General features: G+C 50.0%; 6 protein-coding genes and 2 non-coding genes across 8 annotated transcripts; 2 read left to right on the top strand and 6 right to left on the bottom strand.

Moving 5' to 3' along the window:
- Positions 1–1,602: 1,602 nt before the first annotated feature.
- Positions 1,603–2,939, top strand: M431DRAFT_540691 (glycoside hydrolase family 75 protein; the record flags this gene model as incomplete). The annotated part of the gene is made up of 3 exons (XM_024921076.1): positions 1,603–1,765; positions 1,832–2,166; positions 2,226–2,939. The coding sequence occupies 3 exons, from the start codon at positions 1,603–1,605 to the stop codon at positions 2,763–2,765; spliced, it is 1,038 nt and encodes a 345-aa protein (XP_024770424.1). The 3' UTR covers positions 2,766–2,939.
- A 62-nt stretch (positions 2,940–3,001) lies between these two features.
- Positions 3,002–5,141, bottom strand: M431DRAFT_94723 (hypothetical protein; the record flags this gene model as incomplete). The annotated part of the gene is made up of 4 exons (XM_024924614.1): positions 3,002–3,545; positions 3,657–4,675; positions 4,741–4,796; positions 4,859–5,141. The coding sequence occupies 4 exons, from the start codon at positions 5,139–5,141 to the stop codon at positions 3,002–3,004; spliced, it is 1,902 nt and encodes a 633-aa protein (XP_024770423.1).
- A 545-nt stretch (positions 5,142–5,686) lies between these two features.
- Positions 5,687–5,768, bottom strand: M431DRAFT_t160. Its single transcript has one exon. It is a non-coding gene; the product is annotated as a tRNA-Glu (tRNA).
- Positions 5,769–5,871: 103 nt separating this feature from the next.
- On the bottom strand, positions 5,872–5,951 carry M431DRAFT_t159. Its single transcript has one exon. It is a non-coding gene; the product is annotated as a tRNA-Glu (tRNA).
- Positions 5,952–6,093: 142 nt separating this feature from the next.
- On the bottom strand, positions 6,094–8,416 carry M431DRAFT_511661 (hypothetical protein). The gene is made up of 3 exons (XM_024919707.1): positions 7,838–8,416; positions 6,456–7,739; positions 6,094–6,382 (listed from the first exon to the last, which is right to left on the bottom strand). Exons 1-3 carry the CDS (start codon positions 7,985–7,987, stop codon positions 6,254–6,256), a joined length of 1,563 nt encoding a protein of 520 aa, XP_024770422.1. The 5' UTR covers positions 7,988–8,416; the 3' UTR covers positions 6,094–6,253.
- Positions 8,417–10,506: 2,090 nt separating this feature from the next.
- Positions 10,507–13,353, bottom strand: M431DRAFT_19572 (polysaccharide lyase family 8 protein; the record flags this gene model as incomplete). Its single annotated transcript, XM_024913263.1, has 8 exons — positions 10,507–11,930; positions 11,986–12,135; positions 12,195–12,290; positions 12,346–12,444; positions 12,507–12,680; positions 12,740–12,782; positions 12,841–13,036; positions 13,134–13,353. 8 exons carry the CDS (start codon positions 13,351–13,353, stop codon positions 10,563–10,565), a joined length of 2,346 nt encoding a protein of 781 aa, XP_024770421.1. The 3' UTR covers positions 10,507–10,562.
- Positions 13,354–14,171: 818 nt separating this feature from the next.
- On the bottom strand, positions 14,172–15,608 carry M431DRAFT_498865 (hypothetical protein; the record flags this gene model as incomplete). Its single annotated transcript, XM_024917741.1, has 4 exons — positions 14,172–14,362; positions 14,446–14,808; positions 14,861–15,457; positions 15,518–15,608. The coding sequence occupies 4 exons, from the start codon at positions 15,606–15,608 to the stop codon at positions 14,172–14,174; spliced, it is 1,242 nt and encodes a 413-aa protein (XP_024770420.1).
- Positions 15,609–17,118: 1,510 nt separating this feature from the next.
- Positions 17,119–18,619, top strand: M431DRAFT_19570 (hypothetical protein; the record flags this gene model as incomplete). The annotated part of the gene is made up of 2 exons (XM_024913261.1): positions 17,119–18,177; positions 18,232–18,619. Exons 1-2 carry the CDS (start codon positions 17,555–17,557, stop codon positions 18,617–18,619), a joined length of 1,011 nt encoding a protein of 336 aa, XP_024770419.1. The 5' UTR covers positions 17,119–17,554.
- Between the last annotated feature and the right edge of the window lie 278 nt (positions 18,620–18,897).

Here is an 18,897-nt window from a genome sequence, read left to right as displayed (position 1 = left end):
TTAGAGCTTGTCCACAGCCAATTGACAGAAGCCAAGCCGGTTGGTCGGCTAGCAGGTCAACTCGTCTGTGGTTTTAGTGGCAAATCATTAAGATATTTCCGCATCCGCCGGTAGACAACAAGGATGGTCGGTAGGAAAGTGATTCGTTCAGGGGGAGGCTGACCCGAATTCCTTCAGCCTTTCTCTACTCTCTAGCACCGCAGCGGCCCGCTCCGACGAATTGCCACTGATGGAATGCGATGCGTGCAGTGTAAACCGTCCATGGTTGGCTGGCGACCTGGATAAACCGTATGATCGTCGGCTGCGTATATCGTATCTGCCGCCCGTAGCCCATCATCATCTCATCTCACATCTGGAAACCTAGATATCCATCTGTTTGTGGGTTCGCCGTCAAAACTTGCCGCAGCGAGATGCGTGCCGGATCCCTGTTATGCTCTCTGTTATGCGCTTCCTTAACCTTATGTAAACCCTGTCAAACCACTCGGTCTGAGTTAGGATGAACGCTAGTTATGCGTGTGAGACCGCCATGGCCGAGTAAAGACCCGTATGAACATAATTTCCATTAGACGGCTCAGACGACGTTTCAGTCGTCTACTGGCGAAGCACTCGCCTATCGTTGTGAAGCAAGAACCATATCGTGGGCTCTTGATCTAGCTAGATAATAGTAATCCTTTCTCTCATCGTGCTTTAGAAACAAAGACAACAAATGGAATCATTGCTCGAGTGTTGAGAATACGAGCATTGCTAATTGTATCAGCGGTCCCTCAGCCCACATAGTGCACCCACTCGGTGAAAATTCATGTAAACCCAACGACTCAAAGAGGCAACTCATAAACAACGTGGAAACCATACGCGGGGGGTTGCATCCCACTGTCGTATTAACAGCAGGAGCTGTGATTTTGCTGCTATTCCCAAATGACAATTGTTTACCTGCGGCCAAAGAAGTTGTTGTAACGGTAAAGCCGAAATCAGTTCAGCTAAATCCAAATTGGGATATTCTGCTTCTGGCAATCTTGATAGAAGAACGGACCAAGAAGAAGCCGTCATAAGATCTCTTGGCATCTGTGCCTTGACTATACAAAATCTTCAAGACAAAATACTACGACGAACTAGGCACCATATTATTTGGGATTCCACATTCACCGAAAGCCGCATGTAGGAGAGACATCGACTCGTATAGTTGCATGCAATATCGAGGGCGTTGGTCGGCAAATGCATTACCGAACCACCAGCAGCCTCGTGTCATCCTTCGAAGCTAATCATCAAGACTGAGATTGCCATGCTCAAACAGGATCGTGTGCTGTTACAGGGGTGGCGTGAGAAACTGCATCTGGCTAGCATCGCTAACCGATCCTTTGGACCTCATTCCCGTTTGAGAGGGTTGAATCAAGGCTCACTCCAGGGATGAAGCCGATGAGCCGATGTTGAGAATCATCCTTCGGCAAAGGATCTACCGAGCTTATATGCTCTTCTGCCATCCATAAAGCCGACCCTGGTCATCTGCTGAGATGTAAACTTATATATAAGTCAGTATTGCTTCTCTTCAAACAAAGATACTATCCCACTGCCAAATCATCTTTTCAACCAAAGGAGTTGGTCACCATGGCTTCCTTCAAGACTGCTATCCTCGCTTCTCTCGCCGGCGCTGCTGCGGCCCGCTCGGTGCCCGCCAACGTCCAGAGCCTGTACAACTCCATCGTTGCCCAAGGCTCTTGCAGAAGCCCACTTGCCACCGGCTTTTACAGCTCGGACGGCGATGGCGGTAGTAAGTATCACTTCAACTCATTATCAACATCTCAAGATTTGGACTAACACGTTTCCTTTCACATAGCCACCAGCTACTGTGGTGACCATCTTGCCGATTATGGCATCGTCTACCTCCAGGGCACTAACGGCAGACTTGCCAACATGGACATCGACTGTGATGGTATCCAGGGTGGCCCTGCTGATGACGGCCGCTGCGGCGACTCTGGTGATACCCAGGATATCACCGCTTTCGCCGATACTGTCCGAGGCTACGGCACCGGCCAGAGGGATCTTGACGCCAATGCCCACCCCTATGTCGTCTTTGGTAACGAGGGTAGCGGAAACTGGGACACTTGGGATCCTCAGTCCGTTGGCGTTGAGCCCCTCTCCGTCATGGCTGTTGTCTGCAACAACCAGCTGGTAGGAACTTACCCCTACTCCCCTTTGATGAGCTCTCCTAATTGATATGCCTTTCTTAGATCTATGGTGTGTGGGGTGACACCAACGGTGACGACGGTGACTTCCCTGTCGTTGGCGAGGCCTCCATCTCTCTTGCTACCGCCTGTTTCGGCAACAGCATAAACGGTAACAACGGCCACGACCAGACTGATGTTCTTTACATCGCCTTCACCGGCTCCAGCGCCGTCCCCGGCGCCAAAGGTGCTCAGTGGAACGCCCAAGACTACAACGACTTCGAGAACAGCATCAGCGCCCTCGGTGACAGCCTTGTCGCCCGTATCGGCACCACTGGTGGCGGTGATCCAGGCAACGGTGGTTCCGGCGGTGATTGTTCGTGGGAGGGCCACTGTGCTGGTGCCTCTTGCGGTAGCGACGATGATTGCTCTGACGATCTTACTTGCTCCAACGGTTTCTGCGGTGGCAGCTCTGGTGGTAACAGCGGCGGTGGCGGCGGCAGCAACAACTGCTCTTGGGCTGGTCACTGTGCTGGCGCGTCTTGTGGCAGCGATGATGATTGCTCTGATGACCTCTTCTGCTCCAACGGCCGATGCACCAACTAAAAGGGCCAACAAAAGGAAGATTGTGGCCAGTGGGGAGCCAAGGTGGAATTCTCACATTCTTGTATATAATTTCAGTGTAGCAAGGGGGAGGTGGACGAGTCCAGGTATATAGGAGAAGTCAAGTATATAGGAGTGGTCAATAAATGGTGTGTTGATCAGGGAACCCAAGTTTTGATCAAGTGAAACCTAATGTATTTCTTCCTGCTTTAAAATGCATGAAACCAGCTCCGAGTTGCTTATGATCCGACAATCTTGATACGTCCTTCGAGCACGGGTGCTATCACTCTCGTCCAGTCCACGGCACACTCGGCCTCTTTCAGGGAGTCGCAAACACAACCCTTAACACCTGCCTTATGAGCCCAGCGGCCCCAAAACTTTCTCATCAACAATATCTCAAGGTCAAGCTGGCTATCCGAATCGCTTCCCGAGTGATCGCTCTCTGTACCAGCTTCAAAATGGGCGTCATCGTCTTCGTCATGAGGCTTCTTGCTGTAGCCTAGCCTTGATCGCAAGAACTTGCGCCAGGGGTCCTTATCCCCGTTTTCTTTATGCTCGTGGAGGCCAAGCCGGCCCACTTGGCTTTCACCCTTGAACACTTCGGATGGTAACTGAGTGTGACCACAATCCTTTACGATATGGTTCCAGTTGTCAGACAGTTTCTTCCACTGGCCGACTGTTCGGAGGGCCATAAAGTACTGGCGGAGCATAGCAGAAAGGAGGATACCGCTCTCTTCGTCGACAATCTCCTCTACCTCTCCGCCCTCCGACTTGACGAGCAGACTCGTGAAGCCATCTAAGATTCCAATTAGTTAACAAGCATGGACACACACAAGGATTGCATCACACTTACCCTTTCCACGACCCATGTAGCCTCTAGTTGCGAGAATATACAACTTCTCTGGCTCATAAGTCTTGCCGTTAATCTTGACGGACAAGATCCTCTGGCCAGACGGCTTCGATGGATCAAACTCATACTCAATGCCGGAAACTTGGGGGAATCTCCCTTCCAAGGCAGGATACAATGAAACGCCGTTTTCTAGCGCATCCCAGATCGCCTGCCCTTTAGCCTTTAGTAAAACAACAGGATCTTCAAAGGGAAAGCAAGAAGTGATGTCCTTGATGCGAATTGCTCCAGGAGGATAAATCTGATCACCACGAATCGTACCACCAGCCATAATGGCACAATCAGCGTTATGATAGGAACGCATAATGTCACACACAAAGTTGCCCATGTTGGACTCCTTTAAGCGAGCGGTGATGAACCGAGCATCGAGCGGCATGGCTGTCCATCCAACGGGCCTGGCAAGTGACTTTTGTAGCTTAGACGTCAAGCTGTTCACTAGTTTGGCCGTGGGCTCATCCTCGGGTACCTCGGACGTAATGTCTCTTCTCCAAATGTCGAAATCCCATCGCTTCGGATTGTCCTGCTTTCGTCGCGCCTCGATGTAGCTGAGCTGCTTGAAGTCCGTTCCAGAGCGCAGGACATGAGTTCCATTTCTGAAGCTGTGAGCATAGTAATGGTCATGTCCACCCAGAATAATGTCAATGATGCCATCCGTCTGGTCGGCTAACTTGTTGTCGTTGGGCTCTCTCATGTGGCTCAGACAGATGACAATCTCAGCGCCTTCCTCTCGCAGCTTTGGGACGAGTTCCTTGGCGACGGCAGTGGCTGATTTGTAGATGAGATTTGGCGGAAGACTGTTGATGGTTGCAAGCCATTCCCTCTCACCCAGACCAATAAGGCCCACCTTGATGCCGTTGGAGGTGGTGAGCATATGAGTCCTCTTAGCGTTACCCAGCGGGACATCTTCTCCCAGGGCAGGATCTAGAACGTTGGCTAGAAGCCATGGAAATTCACACTTTTCAGCCAGGTGCTCAAACTGCTTGACTCCAAAATCCAGATCGTGGTTCTAAATCAATGCAGAGGATTCGGTCAGTGGTTGTGGCTTGTGTCGAAATGAACAACATGACTTACTCCGACGCAACTGGCGTCTGTGCCAACAGCATTCAGGACGGAAACCATATGAGCTCCTATCAGCAGTAAGCATTGATTCTTTTCACTAGCATGGATATCTTGAAATTGAGAAATATACCCTTGGTAACACTACTCTCCAAGCTTGGGTTGAAGGCATCACCCGAGAACAGGGTAAGCAGCCCAGGCTGGCCTTGATACTGCTCCCCATCCTTGTACTCCTTGCAGAGCGTTATGAATCTCGCCAAACCTCCCACTGGCTCTGCACTGGCTTGGTCAACATGATAGACATCGTTGTAATGTAGAATACGTAGGTCTGGTGCTTCGGAACTGCCGCTGCTCCCAACTCGGCCCGATGAAAAGGTCACGCGAGGTTCCGCTGTAGGGACAGTTTCTTCCCCCATGTTGAGATCGAGAGGGCCCTGTGCTTGAACAATGGATATAACGATGGTTGTTTCTGGCGATCTAGACGATTAATCACGTTTCAGAAGGCCAATTGGGCTGCTATTGTCGTGTCACCGCTTCGTCAGCTCGTGACCTGCAAGTCGAGCCCAGACGTTCCGAGGCTCACGTGATACCTGTTGCATGTTGAATACGAGCACATTGTTATCGATCGTGAGTCTATCAAGTAAGGCATTAAGCTTATATCAAGTTTACAATTGAGTAGTTTAATGCAAGTCATTTAAAGGAATTAATTAAACTCTGTTTACTTTTTTCCAAAGTCAATTGGACTGGATGCCTGCTTGTCGTCACCCGCGATACTTGACCGAGCCGTGCCAGGATGAATCTAGATCCAACCAAGTCCACTATTTAAAGTAGCCAATCAGCACGGGGATATTACAATGCCAACATGACAATCAGCCAGCCACACAAACAACATTCCGGTAAAAAGTAAATTTCAGGAACAAACTATTATCACGAGCGCAAAAAAAGAAAAAGAAATCAGAAGCTCCGATACTGGGAATCGAACCCAGGGCTGCTCGGCGCTCATTGATGAGAGCGAGCGATGTTAGCCACTACACCATATCGGATGTTGAGACGCTGACTAAGGAGCAAAATCTTATCATACACTCTCGCAGACGATGGACGAAGAGAAAAAAAAAATTCAACGGAAGGGGCAAAAAGAGAAATTGCCTCCGATACTGGGAATCGAACCCAGGGCTGCTCGGTTCATTATTGAGAGCGAGCGATGTTAGCCACTACACCATATCGGATTGTGTAATTTCTTGATGGCCAGTTGGACGGGAATAGTCTTTTGAAGCCTACGACATTTGTCTATGGAACTGGATTGAGATTTTGATAGCTTGGAGCAATTCGGTATGGGTGAAATATGTATGAGCAAACGAACAAATCTTTTCACTGTTGCTGAAATTATGCCAAATGAACCGTCACTATCCATTGAATAGAAACTACCTTGGGTATCACACTATCATTACTCTTTTGCAACTTCGCTCCCAATACCACACCATCCTCCTTTGTTCTATATACAAACGAATTAATTGGCTCTCTAGACCCCTTACAGTGCTGCCTTTCCGCGTGATTCGAATGGCAGGAAAAGGGTAAGAACACCGGCAGCGATAAACAAGGCGCCGCTTGTATATACGGGCGCGGATGTCTCGAGGTTGGCAAACATGGCGATGATAGGCTGTTGTTTCCAAACAGTTAGGCTTATTCACGTCAAGATTCACAAAGAGATAGGGAGATGTAAAAATACGTACAGCCATGATACCGAAAATTCGGTTAGCAGTAGCAGCAATGGCATTGCCAGTACCGCGCTGAGGAGTAGGGAAGATCTCAGGGGTGTAACCATAGAGCACAGCATACATGACGTTGCTGCAGAAGTTGTAGGCACAGTTCCATCCAAGAAGAGATTCACTGCTCTTGGCGGTCGTGGAGCAGTACAGGAAGACACCAGTCAGAGCAGCAGAAAGAGCGAGCGTTCCCTTGCGGCCAATTCGAGGGAGCTCGACAAGCAGACCTCCGATCAAAGCTCCGGGAACACCAAGTACAGCAATGATCAAACTGTTACGGTAAGTGAGATATGTGCTTCCATCACCAAAGTCAACACCCTTGTTGGCCTGAATGAATGGCAGAAAGGCGTTGTAAAGAGGGAAACCGAGACCGATGAGCGCCCAAATAGCAGCGATGAGGCTGGTCGACAAGCCGAGCTTGAAGGTTGAGAACAAGGCTTTAACATGCGTAGTGTCAATCTTTTGAACTAGGGTTCTCTTGACAGCGGTAGAAATATCTGCCTGGAATACATAGCCTTCGGGTTCGCAAGCCTTGAGGTCTTCGATTGTGAGCGAGCTCGTCTTACCGTTGCGCTTGGCAACCTCGTGAACTACTCGGACGGCCTCCTCATCTAGGCCCTTGCCCATGAGGTACTTGGGCGACTCGTAAAGGGAGAAGAGCAAGAATCGAGCCAAGAACATGAGAAGCGTGATTCCACCCATGGTAATGAGGAAGTATCGCCAGCCCATATTGTTGTGCTTGAGACATGGCTTCTCGTCCTGAGCGCAAGTCAAGTTACCCAGAAGAGGCCAAGCAATCAAGTTGGCAACGACTTGAGCAATTGCCCAGTCCACAGACAGGATAGTCAACAGGTATTGGTGAGTCGCGGGCAAAAATTCGAGAAAGATGGCCGAGTCGACGGGCAGATTGCCACCAACACCAAAGGACCAGAAGCAGTCGAAGATGCCAATGGCTGCAAAGTTGGGAGCACCAGCAGCCACCATTCCCCAGAGCGCAGTCAAGCCGAGAGTGAAGTTGAAGGCGATTTTCCGACCGAAGATGTCGCATCCGAAGCCCCAGAAGACGGCACCGGCCAAAAGACCAATGTTTTGGGCCAGAGTCAGGAGCGGCGGGCGGTTGGGGGAAAACTCATTGTTGATGGGTGTAAAGATGAGGGATGTGACGATTGGCCAGAGGTTATCGGAAGCCCAACCAAAGCCGACGACGAAGAAGAGCTGCCATTGATACCATCCCATGCCAATGTCTTGAATCTGTATCAAGGTATGCGTTAGTATAAATGTTGGCCGCATATATATATCGACATGCCAATTGAAGTGGTAGGTAATTTGAAAACGAGGATGAGACTTACAGCGTGATTCAGCACTTTGGCCTTTGCCTCGTATACAGGATCGAGGGCACCCTTGGGAATGACATCTTCATCACTGCCAGTGGAAATGCTCTGAGTCTCGACGGCATCTCGGGTCGGCGCCGTCTTGCCGTCGTCTGACGGGGAACCCATTGCAGCGATTGCAAAGAACGACCGCGTATACAATTATATCAAGAGACAAGTTTGGGCAGAGGCACAACGCAATGGCCGCCCGCAACTTTTCTAGAAAAGAAGAGAAAAAGGAAGAGTCGTAGCACGGAGTAGATCCTTCGGCTGGTCGCCCAGTCGCAGAAAACGCGGCACGGCCTTCATTATGTACGCGGACCAAGGCTTTCTACAATGCAACCTTAGCACACGACCTCAGGATGCTTGGTGCTACCAGCTGATGCGACATGACGCTAGGAATCTATCACCATTGCGGCTACGAGCTTCCTCGATCCTCACGCTACTCCTCCGCAGGCTACTTCGAAACGGATACGCGCGCGCCGAGGTTCCACGGGCGGAAAGCCCTTTTTTTTTTCTTTTGCCATCCACCTTTTCTGTCAAAAGGGCGCGCGAGCTTGGATCATTATGCTGCAGTAATATCAAGAAATATTGTCCGTAGACTACGCTACAAGCAGAGGCTAAGAGGCAGCTGGACGGGGATGAGTGCTGTATAGCGACGATGGCGCAATATCTCGCAGCTTTTGGTGATTGGGCTTGCACGAATCACGATCGAGATGCCGCGCAGGGGACCACCAGAACAAGCTATGGGCAGTCGACAGGGCTGTTGGATGGCTCACAAGGCCTGATTGACGGGATCGGCATCGCTCACGGTGGCTTGCCGGAGAGTTGGAGGCGAGGCATCGGCCAGGCCGTGCTTGAATGAAGCTAGGATAACGGGAGTTGGTGTGTGAGTGAGTGTGTGAGTACCGGTATGCTAAGAGAAGGCTCGCGGGGACACAAAGAATGATCTCTAGCTCATGAAGGCAACTTGGCGTCAGCTAGATAGATATACACAGTATTAGTGTACAATCAAGACGATTAGCATGTACAGATTCACGACTGCTACTCGACGCTACGCAAAACAATAGCCATCATCGCAAGTACTTGGCGACGGCAGTACAACAAGAAGACGTGGGGGCCTAACGTGAGCATAATTCCGCCCCAGCGCAGATCGCCAGGGCCCGAACAAGTCCAGAATCTCACTGCAGAGTCGCTCGGAGTACGGAGAACGTAGTACGGAGCACAGTAGATGGATCAAAACAGCCGTGCGCTCTGATTCCTCATCGGCCTTCCTCTCCGGTTCAGTTATCCGTGTTTCTTTGTGTCCTTTTTTCCATTCGTCTTCATCTCCCATCTTATGTGCTAGCTCCATCAAACCGCTACCCGGACGAGGATTCAATCGCGTCACCGAAGCCTTGCCAACTCAAGGCTACCCTCACCGGGATTGCCGCCAAGAGCTGACAGGGGCAAGCTCTTCCAAGCTTCTTTTTCTAATTGTTGCTGCCTCTGATGACACGCCCGCGTGGCTTCGAGTAGCATTAGACGAGTCATCGAAACGGGACGAGGTGGTGGGAAATAGAAATGGTGGCTTGAGCCGGTGTGTGCTTGGCCGCTTGATGACCGGATTCGGCCGTGATTGACGCCGATTCGATAGAGTTTCTAGAGGCAGGTATTTTTGTCCAAGCCACCAATGATATCTCGTCCAATTGAACATTGACACTCGATTCAATACAAGAAGTAGTGCAATGCAGGTCGCATCTGGAGTGGTGGATACACACCAAGAGCAACATCGATGGACCATATTCGAGAAATGGATTGGTGTGGAAAGCATCCGGACTTGCTCCACCCGTCAGTCTTGAATTTTTAATATTTCATGTAACTCCCTGTCAATACGAGTACCAGCCATTCTCTACCAGGAGTAATCAGCTCATGATGGTCCTGAGCCTTGATCTCGTAGCGAGAAACAACGCCACGGTCATACGTGACAGCCTCATTTGGCAACCAGCTCAATCCACGACAACACTCCATGCTGGCCGTATCAAGAAGAGCCCATGATTATTAGACAGCGAACATCAGTCTACTGACTCTTCTCTCTACATACATGTACCTGTACTCCATACGTGCTGACGGCCCGTCTCGGCGCTGCATTCCACTAGATGTAGATCCACTGTCGCTTCGATAGCCTAGCGCATCACGCAATCGATTCAATGACCTACAATTTATTGTCATATACTGACAAGTTTCGGACTCATATACGGAGAAATCAGATGCTATATGCTAAAGTCCGTGTGTTGAAGTAACCAGATGTACACCGTGGCATTTACTAATATTGAAAGTTCAAATGTTATGTTGTTATAGAGACAAAGACATAATCTGACTACATCTGGTGAACGTAACGGCTAAGAAAGGTCCAATACAGCAGAACGATGAAGATGAATGCTTTGTTGACTGAATGGCAATATACATGTATACATCCATGTCGGATCTATTTTTCAGATCCCTTCTCGCATCAACAGCAGATACTTATTGGTGGAATTTTGTCGGTCGAACTTCTCCAGGTCTAAGTTGGTTGCTTACATTGATCAAGGTTCTGAATGAATGCCGCCCACCATGGGCTCTATTATCATTTATATTACAAGTATAATAACCTAATCAAAGAAATCAATGCGTCTCTCGTTTAAAAATCCATCCCATCCCCCATTATTAGCGCACAGATCTCTTTCTAGTCCAACTCCAAGATGACTTCGCGACTAACAGAAGACCCAGCCAGTCCTCCAGTAGGCAGTCTCACACCAAATCCAATGCCACCATCACCTCTCCTCTCAAGCCCTTCGCTCTTCTTTCCCATCTCCCTCACCTTGTGGCCCTGTCCCGAGATCTTAATCGAGTACGAAGCCACAGCGAGTTTCTGAGTGGGATCCGCCAAGGTAACAACCAGACGCATGCTCTTCTTGTCCTTGCACTGCGCGCTGATGAGATACACCGCCGGCTGGTCAGACGTAAAAGTCAGCGTGCCGGCCTTGGCCCATCCGAGCGCCTTCAGGTCCAGCGCAACAGACTTGTCGCCGCCGGGCCAAAACGCCAGACTCGCCCTGTCCTTGCCGTAGATGCCCGAGATGCCCTTCTTGGTGATGGGGTTCCAGGTGGGCTTCTCAAGCTCCTTGTTGAGTTTCTGGGATGAAATGCCGGGGAAGTAGCCGTATGTGAACTGGCTGCCCTTGATGGTGGTATAAGCAGAGAAGATGTCGGCCGTCTTGACGCCCTGAGTCGAGGTCGAAATCTCGGACCAGTTGCCGCTTCGCTTGCCCAGGGAAATGGTGAGCTCGAAGGGGGTGTCGTAGGCGAGATAGCCGTTGTTTGCGTAGTACAGAGTATCTGAGGTGGAGTGTTGATCACCAAGCTTAGAGAGGGGGCCGTTCTTGAGGAGTGGCTTTGTTGGCTCTGCTGCGCGGTTGTCCAGCACCGTGATGACGGGAGTGTTTCCAGCGGTGGAATTCTTCTTAATGTCGGTGGTGATGACAATGACACCCTCGTCGACAAAGAACCAAGACTTGCGGTAAGATAGATTCTGCGTCAAGGGGTCGAGATAGTCCTCAACAGCAGCGCCAAACTTGCCGTCGCTCACGACGCCAACAAAGTCCTTAAGACCATCATACTTTACCTGAGTGGCCTGGAGTTTGGGCTGGTTGAGCAGGGTAGTCGTTCCAGGCACAAGATTCCAGTCCCACTGTGCCATGATGTCCTTGTACTCATTACCCTTGACGTAGGAGTACAGAGTGCCCTGGCCCATGTGGTAAGCATACGGATTGGCACCATTCACACTCTCAGAGTTGGATGACCTGGTTGAAATCATCTTGTTTGTAAGGACGAAGCCAGGGCGGCGGTGAACCATGTAGTCGCTTGCCCAGAAGCCCTTGTTACCTGTAAGCTTCTCGGTTCCGTTGGAGAGAAGTCTACGAATTGTGTCGTTGACGGCGTACGATCCTGTAAAATCAGCCACCGCATTGGCAAGTTTTGAGACGTTGAAGTTGATATCTGCGCTGGCCTGCAAGTCAACGGTAGGGAAAGAAACAAAGCGACCGATGGCATTCTACAGAGACCTGGAGTTAGCTTCGGAAGTTAGGGGGTGAAGAAAGAGTGCCTACAAAGTCCCAGTGCTCGGTTTTGGTGTCGGAGTCTGTGTAAATCATCCACTCATCTCCTTTGATGTAAGTGGACATGGCCTCTCGGGTACTATCGTCTGCAGCGAATGAAGTACCAATGGCCTCGCCTTCGAGCTGAATGAAAGCATTCAACTACATACAATGTCAGCACGAAGCATGATATCTGGATTTTAGAAGAAATTATATCTTACCAAATCTTTTCCATAGTTGCCGTTGTACAAGAGACCGTCGTGCTGAAGGAACGTGCCATCTCGGTGGATGCCATCATCTCCAGGGGTATCGACAAACTGCCTCTCAGTTAGCTCGATTCTGGTATTTAACGCCACAAGTACGACTACTCACAGTCATTACAGACATGGCTCTAGTCATGGCATCCGACAAAATTGTGCTGTTATCCGTGAAAAGGGCCAAAGTGACTGAGTTTTGCATAACCAAGACCATCTAGATGACAAGCAATCAGCAAAATGTACAAGTCAGCGAAGAGGTCTCAATGATAAACTCACGTTGGCTCCGGTCATGCGGCCTCCGGTACCGTAGGTGCCATCCCGGAGAGCGTATGCTCGGTTCGGGATACGCTCACAGCCGGCTCGTTGAGTCTCCGTGAGATTCGCATCTTTGACAAGAAGACATGCTGTTGAGCACAGCTGAGGAATCAAAATGGCCTGATCATACCAATTCTATACTTTTGTCAGCAAGTCAATCCAAATTACCCAGTTTTAGAGTAATGGAAGCATACAGTGTTCCACAGACCCGGCGTATCGCAAGGACATCCCTTTGATCTAGATTCATCATTAGCTTCGCCGTCCCAGCAACAATGGCACTTCTTGCAATACGTACGCGTTTCCTCCATCTCCCATGCAGTCGGCTGGGGTATAATCATTGCTAAACCAATAATCCAGACCTTTCTGAACTGCAGCAAGAAGCTTAGGATCCTTGGCCCAGGTACTTGACACGGCAGGGTTAACACCGCTCCACGCAGCACCAAAAGTAATCAGCCTATTCCAATGCTCCTGTATCGGCCAATTGGCACGTTCTTCAAAAGTAAACCCATTAGCACTGTTCTCCCCAAAAGTCATATGATGCATCTATTTGCCAGCTCTCGGCAAGACGCGGCGCGGTTTGTCACTTACGCGCAGGACATCCTGATGCATAGTTTACATCCGACCAAGTGCCATCCGTCTTTTGGGAAGACAGCCACGTATCAATTTTGGCAAACCACGTCGGGTCAGGGAATTGAGATAGATCCGCCGTCCTCCTCTTAGCAAAGAGCGCGAGTGAATCGTCCGAGGAAGCGGCTTGCGCAACACTAGCTGTCGCAGCGACGAAGCCCACCAAAGACTTGAGCTTCATGTTGCCGGGATATCGATTACCAGAGCTCGAATTCAAGCAGCTAGGGACAGCAGTAATGAAACACAAGATCAATTGATGCTATGCCTACTCTTCAGATTCACTTTCTCGCAAGGGGTATTCCTCATTATATCTGTTGAAATAAAAGGAGATCTCCTTCCTAACGCGACTACACGCTGACAGGAAGCGACCATCCCATTGGCGGACAAATGCTTCCATCGCATGATTGGCGGATATTTATCCATCATGCCGAAACTCCTCAAAGTCTGGGGTAAAATATGGGGAAGGTTGAATACTATGCTTAACGGCTGAAAGCAATATTCCCCCACACCTTATATAAAATCTTATTTAACACAGGGCTTCGGTAAGTGCACTAACTGCAGCTTGACAAGAGCCAAGGACTAACGAATTGAACCATTGAATGAGCGTTGGGCAATGTCATAGAACGTTGCGCGGTTGGGGGCTCGGGAACATTTAGCTTCTGACAACCAGCTCCGCGAGGAGATTCTACACCAATGAGAGGCCAAAGTGTTTTGCCAAGAATACAGTAATTAATCATCGCGTCCAGGATACATGGCTGACTTATCGGCTCCATCGCCTGCAAAAGAATCCTACGTACAACCAAGACGAGGCTCAAGCATAAGCAGACGTAGTTGAGCTGAACGGTCACTAGCTTTGTTTTGACACGAGGCGAAGCTGGCATCCATGGCCATCAATATTAGCAATGCTACTTCATTTTTGTATGCGATACAAAGGACCAAAGGATGAAAGCAACAAACATCAATATACAGCTTCCTCTCTGGTACTAGTTTGCAGCTAAATTACACGCTTGAAATGGGGCAAGATCCAAGGTCTCGCTTCTTCGGCACGGCTTCGACAGAAATGTCAAAGTCGAATATGTCCATGGGTATCCCTAATGTTGTGCAGACATTCGGAACGTCTACAATGCCCGCGATTGAGCCTTTGATCGGGGCGCATGACAATAGAAGATAGATTTGCTCTCCAGAATATCCTGTCACACGAAGTGGAGTGGTTAGCTGCAGAATCTCTTTGGGAGAGACGAAGAACTCGAGGAAATCTATTTTAATGACGTACCAAATTGCTTGAGATACTCGATTGCGCGGAGACAAGCCTGTCGATAAGCCACGGTTGCATCCAGAAAGTGTTGCTTGCCATTCTCGTCGACGGAGAAGCCTTCAAACGTCAGATACCGGCCAGGGCCGAAATTAGGGGCTACATCGCCGGGCCGGAAAACGGGGCTCTTGATGGCTCGCGATTGGACGCCGTTCTTGATGAGGTCGAACTTGATGGTGATGGTTCCTGCGATTTCAATCGCGCCGCAAAAGCTAATCTCTCCATCGCCTTGGCTGAAATGGAGGTCGCCGACTGAGAATTTGGCGCCTGGGACGTGTACTGGAAGGTATGTCGTCGATCCTCTCGAGATGTTGTTGATGTCCACTTTTGAGTTTTGTTAGAGTCCGCCACACATACTGTTTACTGGGTGACATACCGTTTCCTCCGTGCTCTGGCCGTCCAGGAATCGTCCTGGCTCCTTCACGAGCAATCTTTGCTTTGAGATCTCCGGTGGCTTGGCCGGCATGCGCATTCACTGCAAGTGGTGGCTGAGCAACTACTTTGTTGGGATGGCTATGAACGCATGCTGAGATGAGATCAGCTTCGCGACGATTCCATTCAGCCAAAACCTCGTGTGACGGAGCGCAGCCAAGGATCCCGGGATGAATCAGGCCTGCGAACCGCACTCCGGGAATGTGTCTGCTGGTGCAATATATGCCATCAAAGTCCCAGATCGCCTTGGCAGCCTTTGGATAGTGCTCGTCAAGAAAACCGCCGCCATTTTTGCGGTCAAAGATGCCTGTGAATCCCCAGGGCGAGTCCTCAAACGGCTGGACATCGGTAATGTTTACAACCAGGAGGTCGCCTGGCTCGGCGCCTTTGATCTCGAATGGGCCAGTCAAGTAATGAATCTTGGTCAGATCCACGGTGCGTACATCCTCAGCACTGTCGTTATTCCCGATCTGGCCCCCGGTCCAGTCGACACACTCGATTTTGACAGTTTCTCCAGGCTCGATGCTGCCAATTGTAGGAACTACAAAGGCAATTGATTAGCTCTAAAATTCCTGCTAGAAGATAGGCGGCCAGGACTCACCATCAGGATGCCATCTGTTATGCAATCCTGGCTGCTCTGCAGCCGGAATGTCAAGGGAGACGGTTTGTGCGGTTCGAATCTTGCCGGGCATGGTGTATTCAGCTATTCTTCAACACTTAGGAAGCAGTGAATAGTCCCAGTATTGGATGCGACCTATAGCAGATATATGTGCAGAGCTTTGGTATATCCTGCAATGCAACACACTTCAGCTATAGGTAAGAACCGGCCGTTTATAGCCGGGTGGCTGAAAGGGTGCGTGTGCATGCATGACGATCATCGAGATTCCGAGGAAGTAGGCGTCGTCTCTACGAAGCATCATGGAATGGATTCCACATACCCATCCCCTGTCGTGATAAGTGATCACCCCGCATCTTGGACACTGGCATATCGGCCTTCCTCTTGATAGTAATAGATAGCGAATATCCTGCTTCTCTCGGATGTCCATCGGGATGTTGGTCGTATTGGATGCGCTGATGCAGTTTATTGGCCCTTATCGGGTACCAAGGGACGAGATGGAGGGTGCCATGATAGCCTTTTTCGGATCTCCGGTGCTCGTACAGAAAGTTGGTGCTGTTTCCTATGCCAATCACAAAAGCTTCTCCGCATCTTAAATCGCGGGGAAGGATAAAGTCATGGTGGTGAGGTGGCTGTTGGCCGTTGTTCGCGAGAGTATTCCACGGCCATATCGACACTGTGAAGAGGGGTTATCACTGGCGGCTATTGAGCGGAGGAGATGAGATAAGGACAGTGTTTCTACAGTGCGTCGTCAGGAGCTGCCAGATTGGGAGGCCATGCTATCGCGGTTTATTTGAAGCCGCCGTGGCCGCATCTTGCCGCATCCAAGGGCCTGATCTGATAGCAGATAAGAATAGAATGACACGAGCAAAGTACGAAATCCTTCGATATCTCAAAGTCAACAACAACAGCTATCAGATAATAAATCGACCTCTGGAAAGGGCAGTGAAGTGGAAGAATCGTCTGAAACGATCACGTTCAAGGACCTCCACGGAGGTACGCGCACGCTACAATGAGCTACTACAGTTACGAGCATGGCGCCGGAGATTTGGTTTGAGCCGCCCCTGGCCTGAGACGAGACAAGACCTTCAGGTTATGGCTTGACACGCTGATCACGGTAGGGCTTTGATGAAGAAAAATTCCAAAGAGATGCATCGATTGTAGCTTGTAACAGCTCACAGCTCACAACATAAGAGGATGACAACTCTCTTACTAGGGAATCTTTTGGCATCACCATCGCGTGTCCAATGTCCTCAATCTCTCATCTCAAGCCAATTGTCGCCTATTATACAGGGGATCTCCGTCTGGTTTAGCGGGCGCTTAGTTGGGGAACCTGGACGCGTCCGACTGGCCTCTCAACCCCCGATCCCCACCAAGCCGAGGCGGGAGCCACAACTCCCAAACACCCAGTGTAACATTACCAAAATTAGCGAAACAATGCGACCACTCAAGCTGGGAAATTCAATGGAAACCCCATGAATTCTTGCATGGCTCAGTGAACAGGGTCCAGCTGTATGGACATGGGCTCTTATTTGTACTTTTCAGAGAAAGCAGCCCCTTGGAAACCCCCTTGATGCCTCACTAACGGTGCCTGGAAACTCACCTGCAACGACCAGGGCGAGTTGACGTCGTCTTGGCAGAGTGGCTGGCTCTTGTCAATGCTGTCGCGGCACTTGCAATAATGGCCTGACTTGTTGCTGGGGATAGCTGGATCTGTATCGAAGGGGATCTGAGAAGCGGTTAGCGAGACTGTTCGTTTCACGCCGTGACCGTGCTTTCTCGGGGTGTCTTTCTCTTCATCTCTTTAATATCCTTTCCTCACTTTTTGTTTCCTTGTTTCTTGAACGATTGTAGGCGACAGCGTAATAAACGAGTGTTGAAGGACTTCTATTCTATACCACCGCTGGACGGGACCATCTTTAATAATAATCTTTTCTCTATTTCTCTCGCTCTCGAATCTCATCTACTCGACAATTGCTCTGGGGGCGTCCACTCAAAAAGACATCGAAAACTCCATTCAAAATGCTGGCCAAATTCAATCTCGCGGCATCTCTCCTCGCCGCCACCACTCTCGCCCAAGTCCCTCACGCAGCCTCCGTCCTCCGAACCGACGATGTTCTCTCGACGCCATACGCCTCGCTCCTCGGCTTCGGCGACGACACCATGGCCGTAGCCCGCGGCCTGGACGAGAGAGCCACGGGAAACTCGAGTATCCCGTCTGACGTTAAGCTTCTGCCAGACGGATCGCTGGACTTTACTGCTTGGAATAACCTCACGAACGCGGCTTGTCAGGCGCGCCTTGCGTCGCTTACACGGACTTCGAATCCCTCGGGAGACTGCATTTGCTATAACTTGCCCATGCTGGACGTTACTACTGGCATGTTCGAGGCGGATCTTCGGCTGTATCGCGTTTCTGACCCGAGAGATGACTTTGTTGGCGTGCCGCCCAGTGAGATTCAGGTTGGCGTTGTATACAAGGGCGCCAGCGTGACTCCTATGAAGCCAGTGACTTCAGGGTCGAGCTCCAGCCCGCCTGTCAATATCACCAAGAGAGATAGCAGCTCTTCCAACACCCCGACTCTGCTGCAGTCGTACATGCTGGTCGGCCAAATCGACAAGGACCAGATGAAGAATAACTTGTCCATGTAAGTTTCTGTTCTACAGCTCTTTTGCACCATATATCTAATAAGATAACCCAGTGCCGATCTCGAAGCTCTCGTCATGCCCACCCTCACTCTCTCCGCAGTAACCTCCACCGGCGCCCGCATCAGCTCCAACGTCTCCCTCAACGAAGCCGTCTTCCTCGTCGGCGTCTTCTCCAAAGACGTCATCCTCTCCGACTTTGCCGCCGCCCAACAAGCCGTCTCCCTACAGCAAGCCGGTCTCAAAAACGGTACTGTCGCCTTTGTCCTTCCAGGAGTCAACCTCATGATTTTCCCCACCGGCCTTGTCATCACTGGAACCTGGTTGCTCATTGGCTTGGCCGTCTACGGGTTCGGCACGTATGAGAGAATCCAGCATGTTACGGCTTATAAGCGAAGAGCCATGCATGCTACCAGGGATAACGCCGCCTATCGCACTTTTTAGAAAGATGGAGGAATTTTTGGATGTAAGGAAGAGCAGGGGGTTGGATAAGTTGAGCGTTGAACAAAAGATTGGTTATTATGGGTGAGATGGTTTATGATTCCCCAAGCGTACTTTGCTGCCCCTTTCTTATTATTTCACATGTGTACACATACAGTATAACATAACATTTCCTTGAAACTCACAATATTAAACAACCGAATCAAAACAGGCAAAGGCGCAACTCAAAATTTGATATATATGTATAAACTATACGTGATATCTAAGATAGTCATGAAATT

Source organism: Trichoderma harzianum (genome assembly GCF_003025095.1).
Source record: "Trichoderma harzianum CBS 226.95 unplaced genomic scaffold M431scaffold_13, whole genome shotgun sequence".
NCBI lineage: Eukaryota > Fungi > Ascomycota > Sordariomycetes > Hypocreales > Hypocreaceae > Trichoderma > Trichoderma harzianum.
The sequence above is the reverse complement of the archived record's forward strand: the minus strand, read 5'-3'. Positions and strand labels throughout refer to the sequence as shown.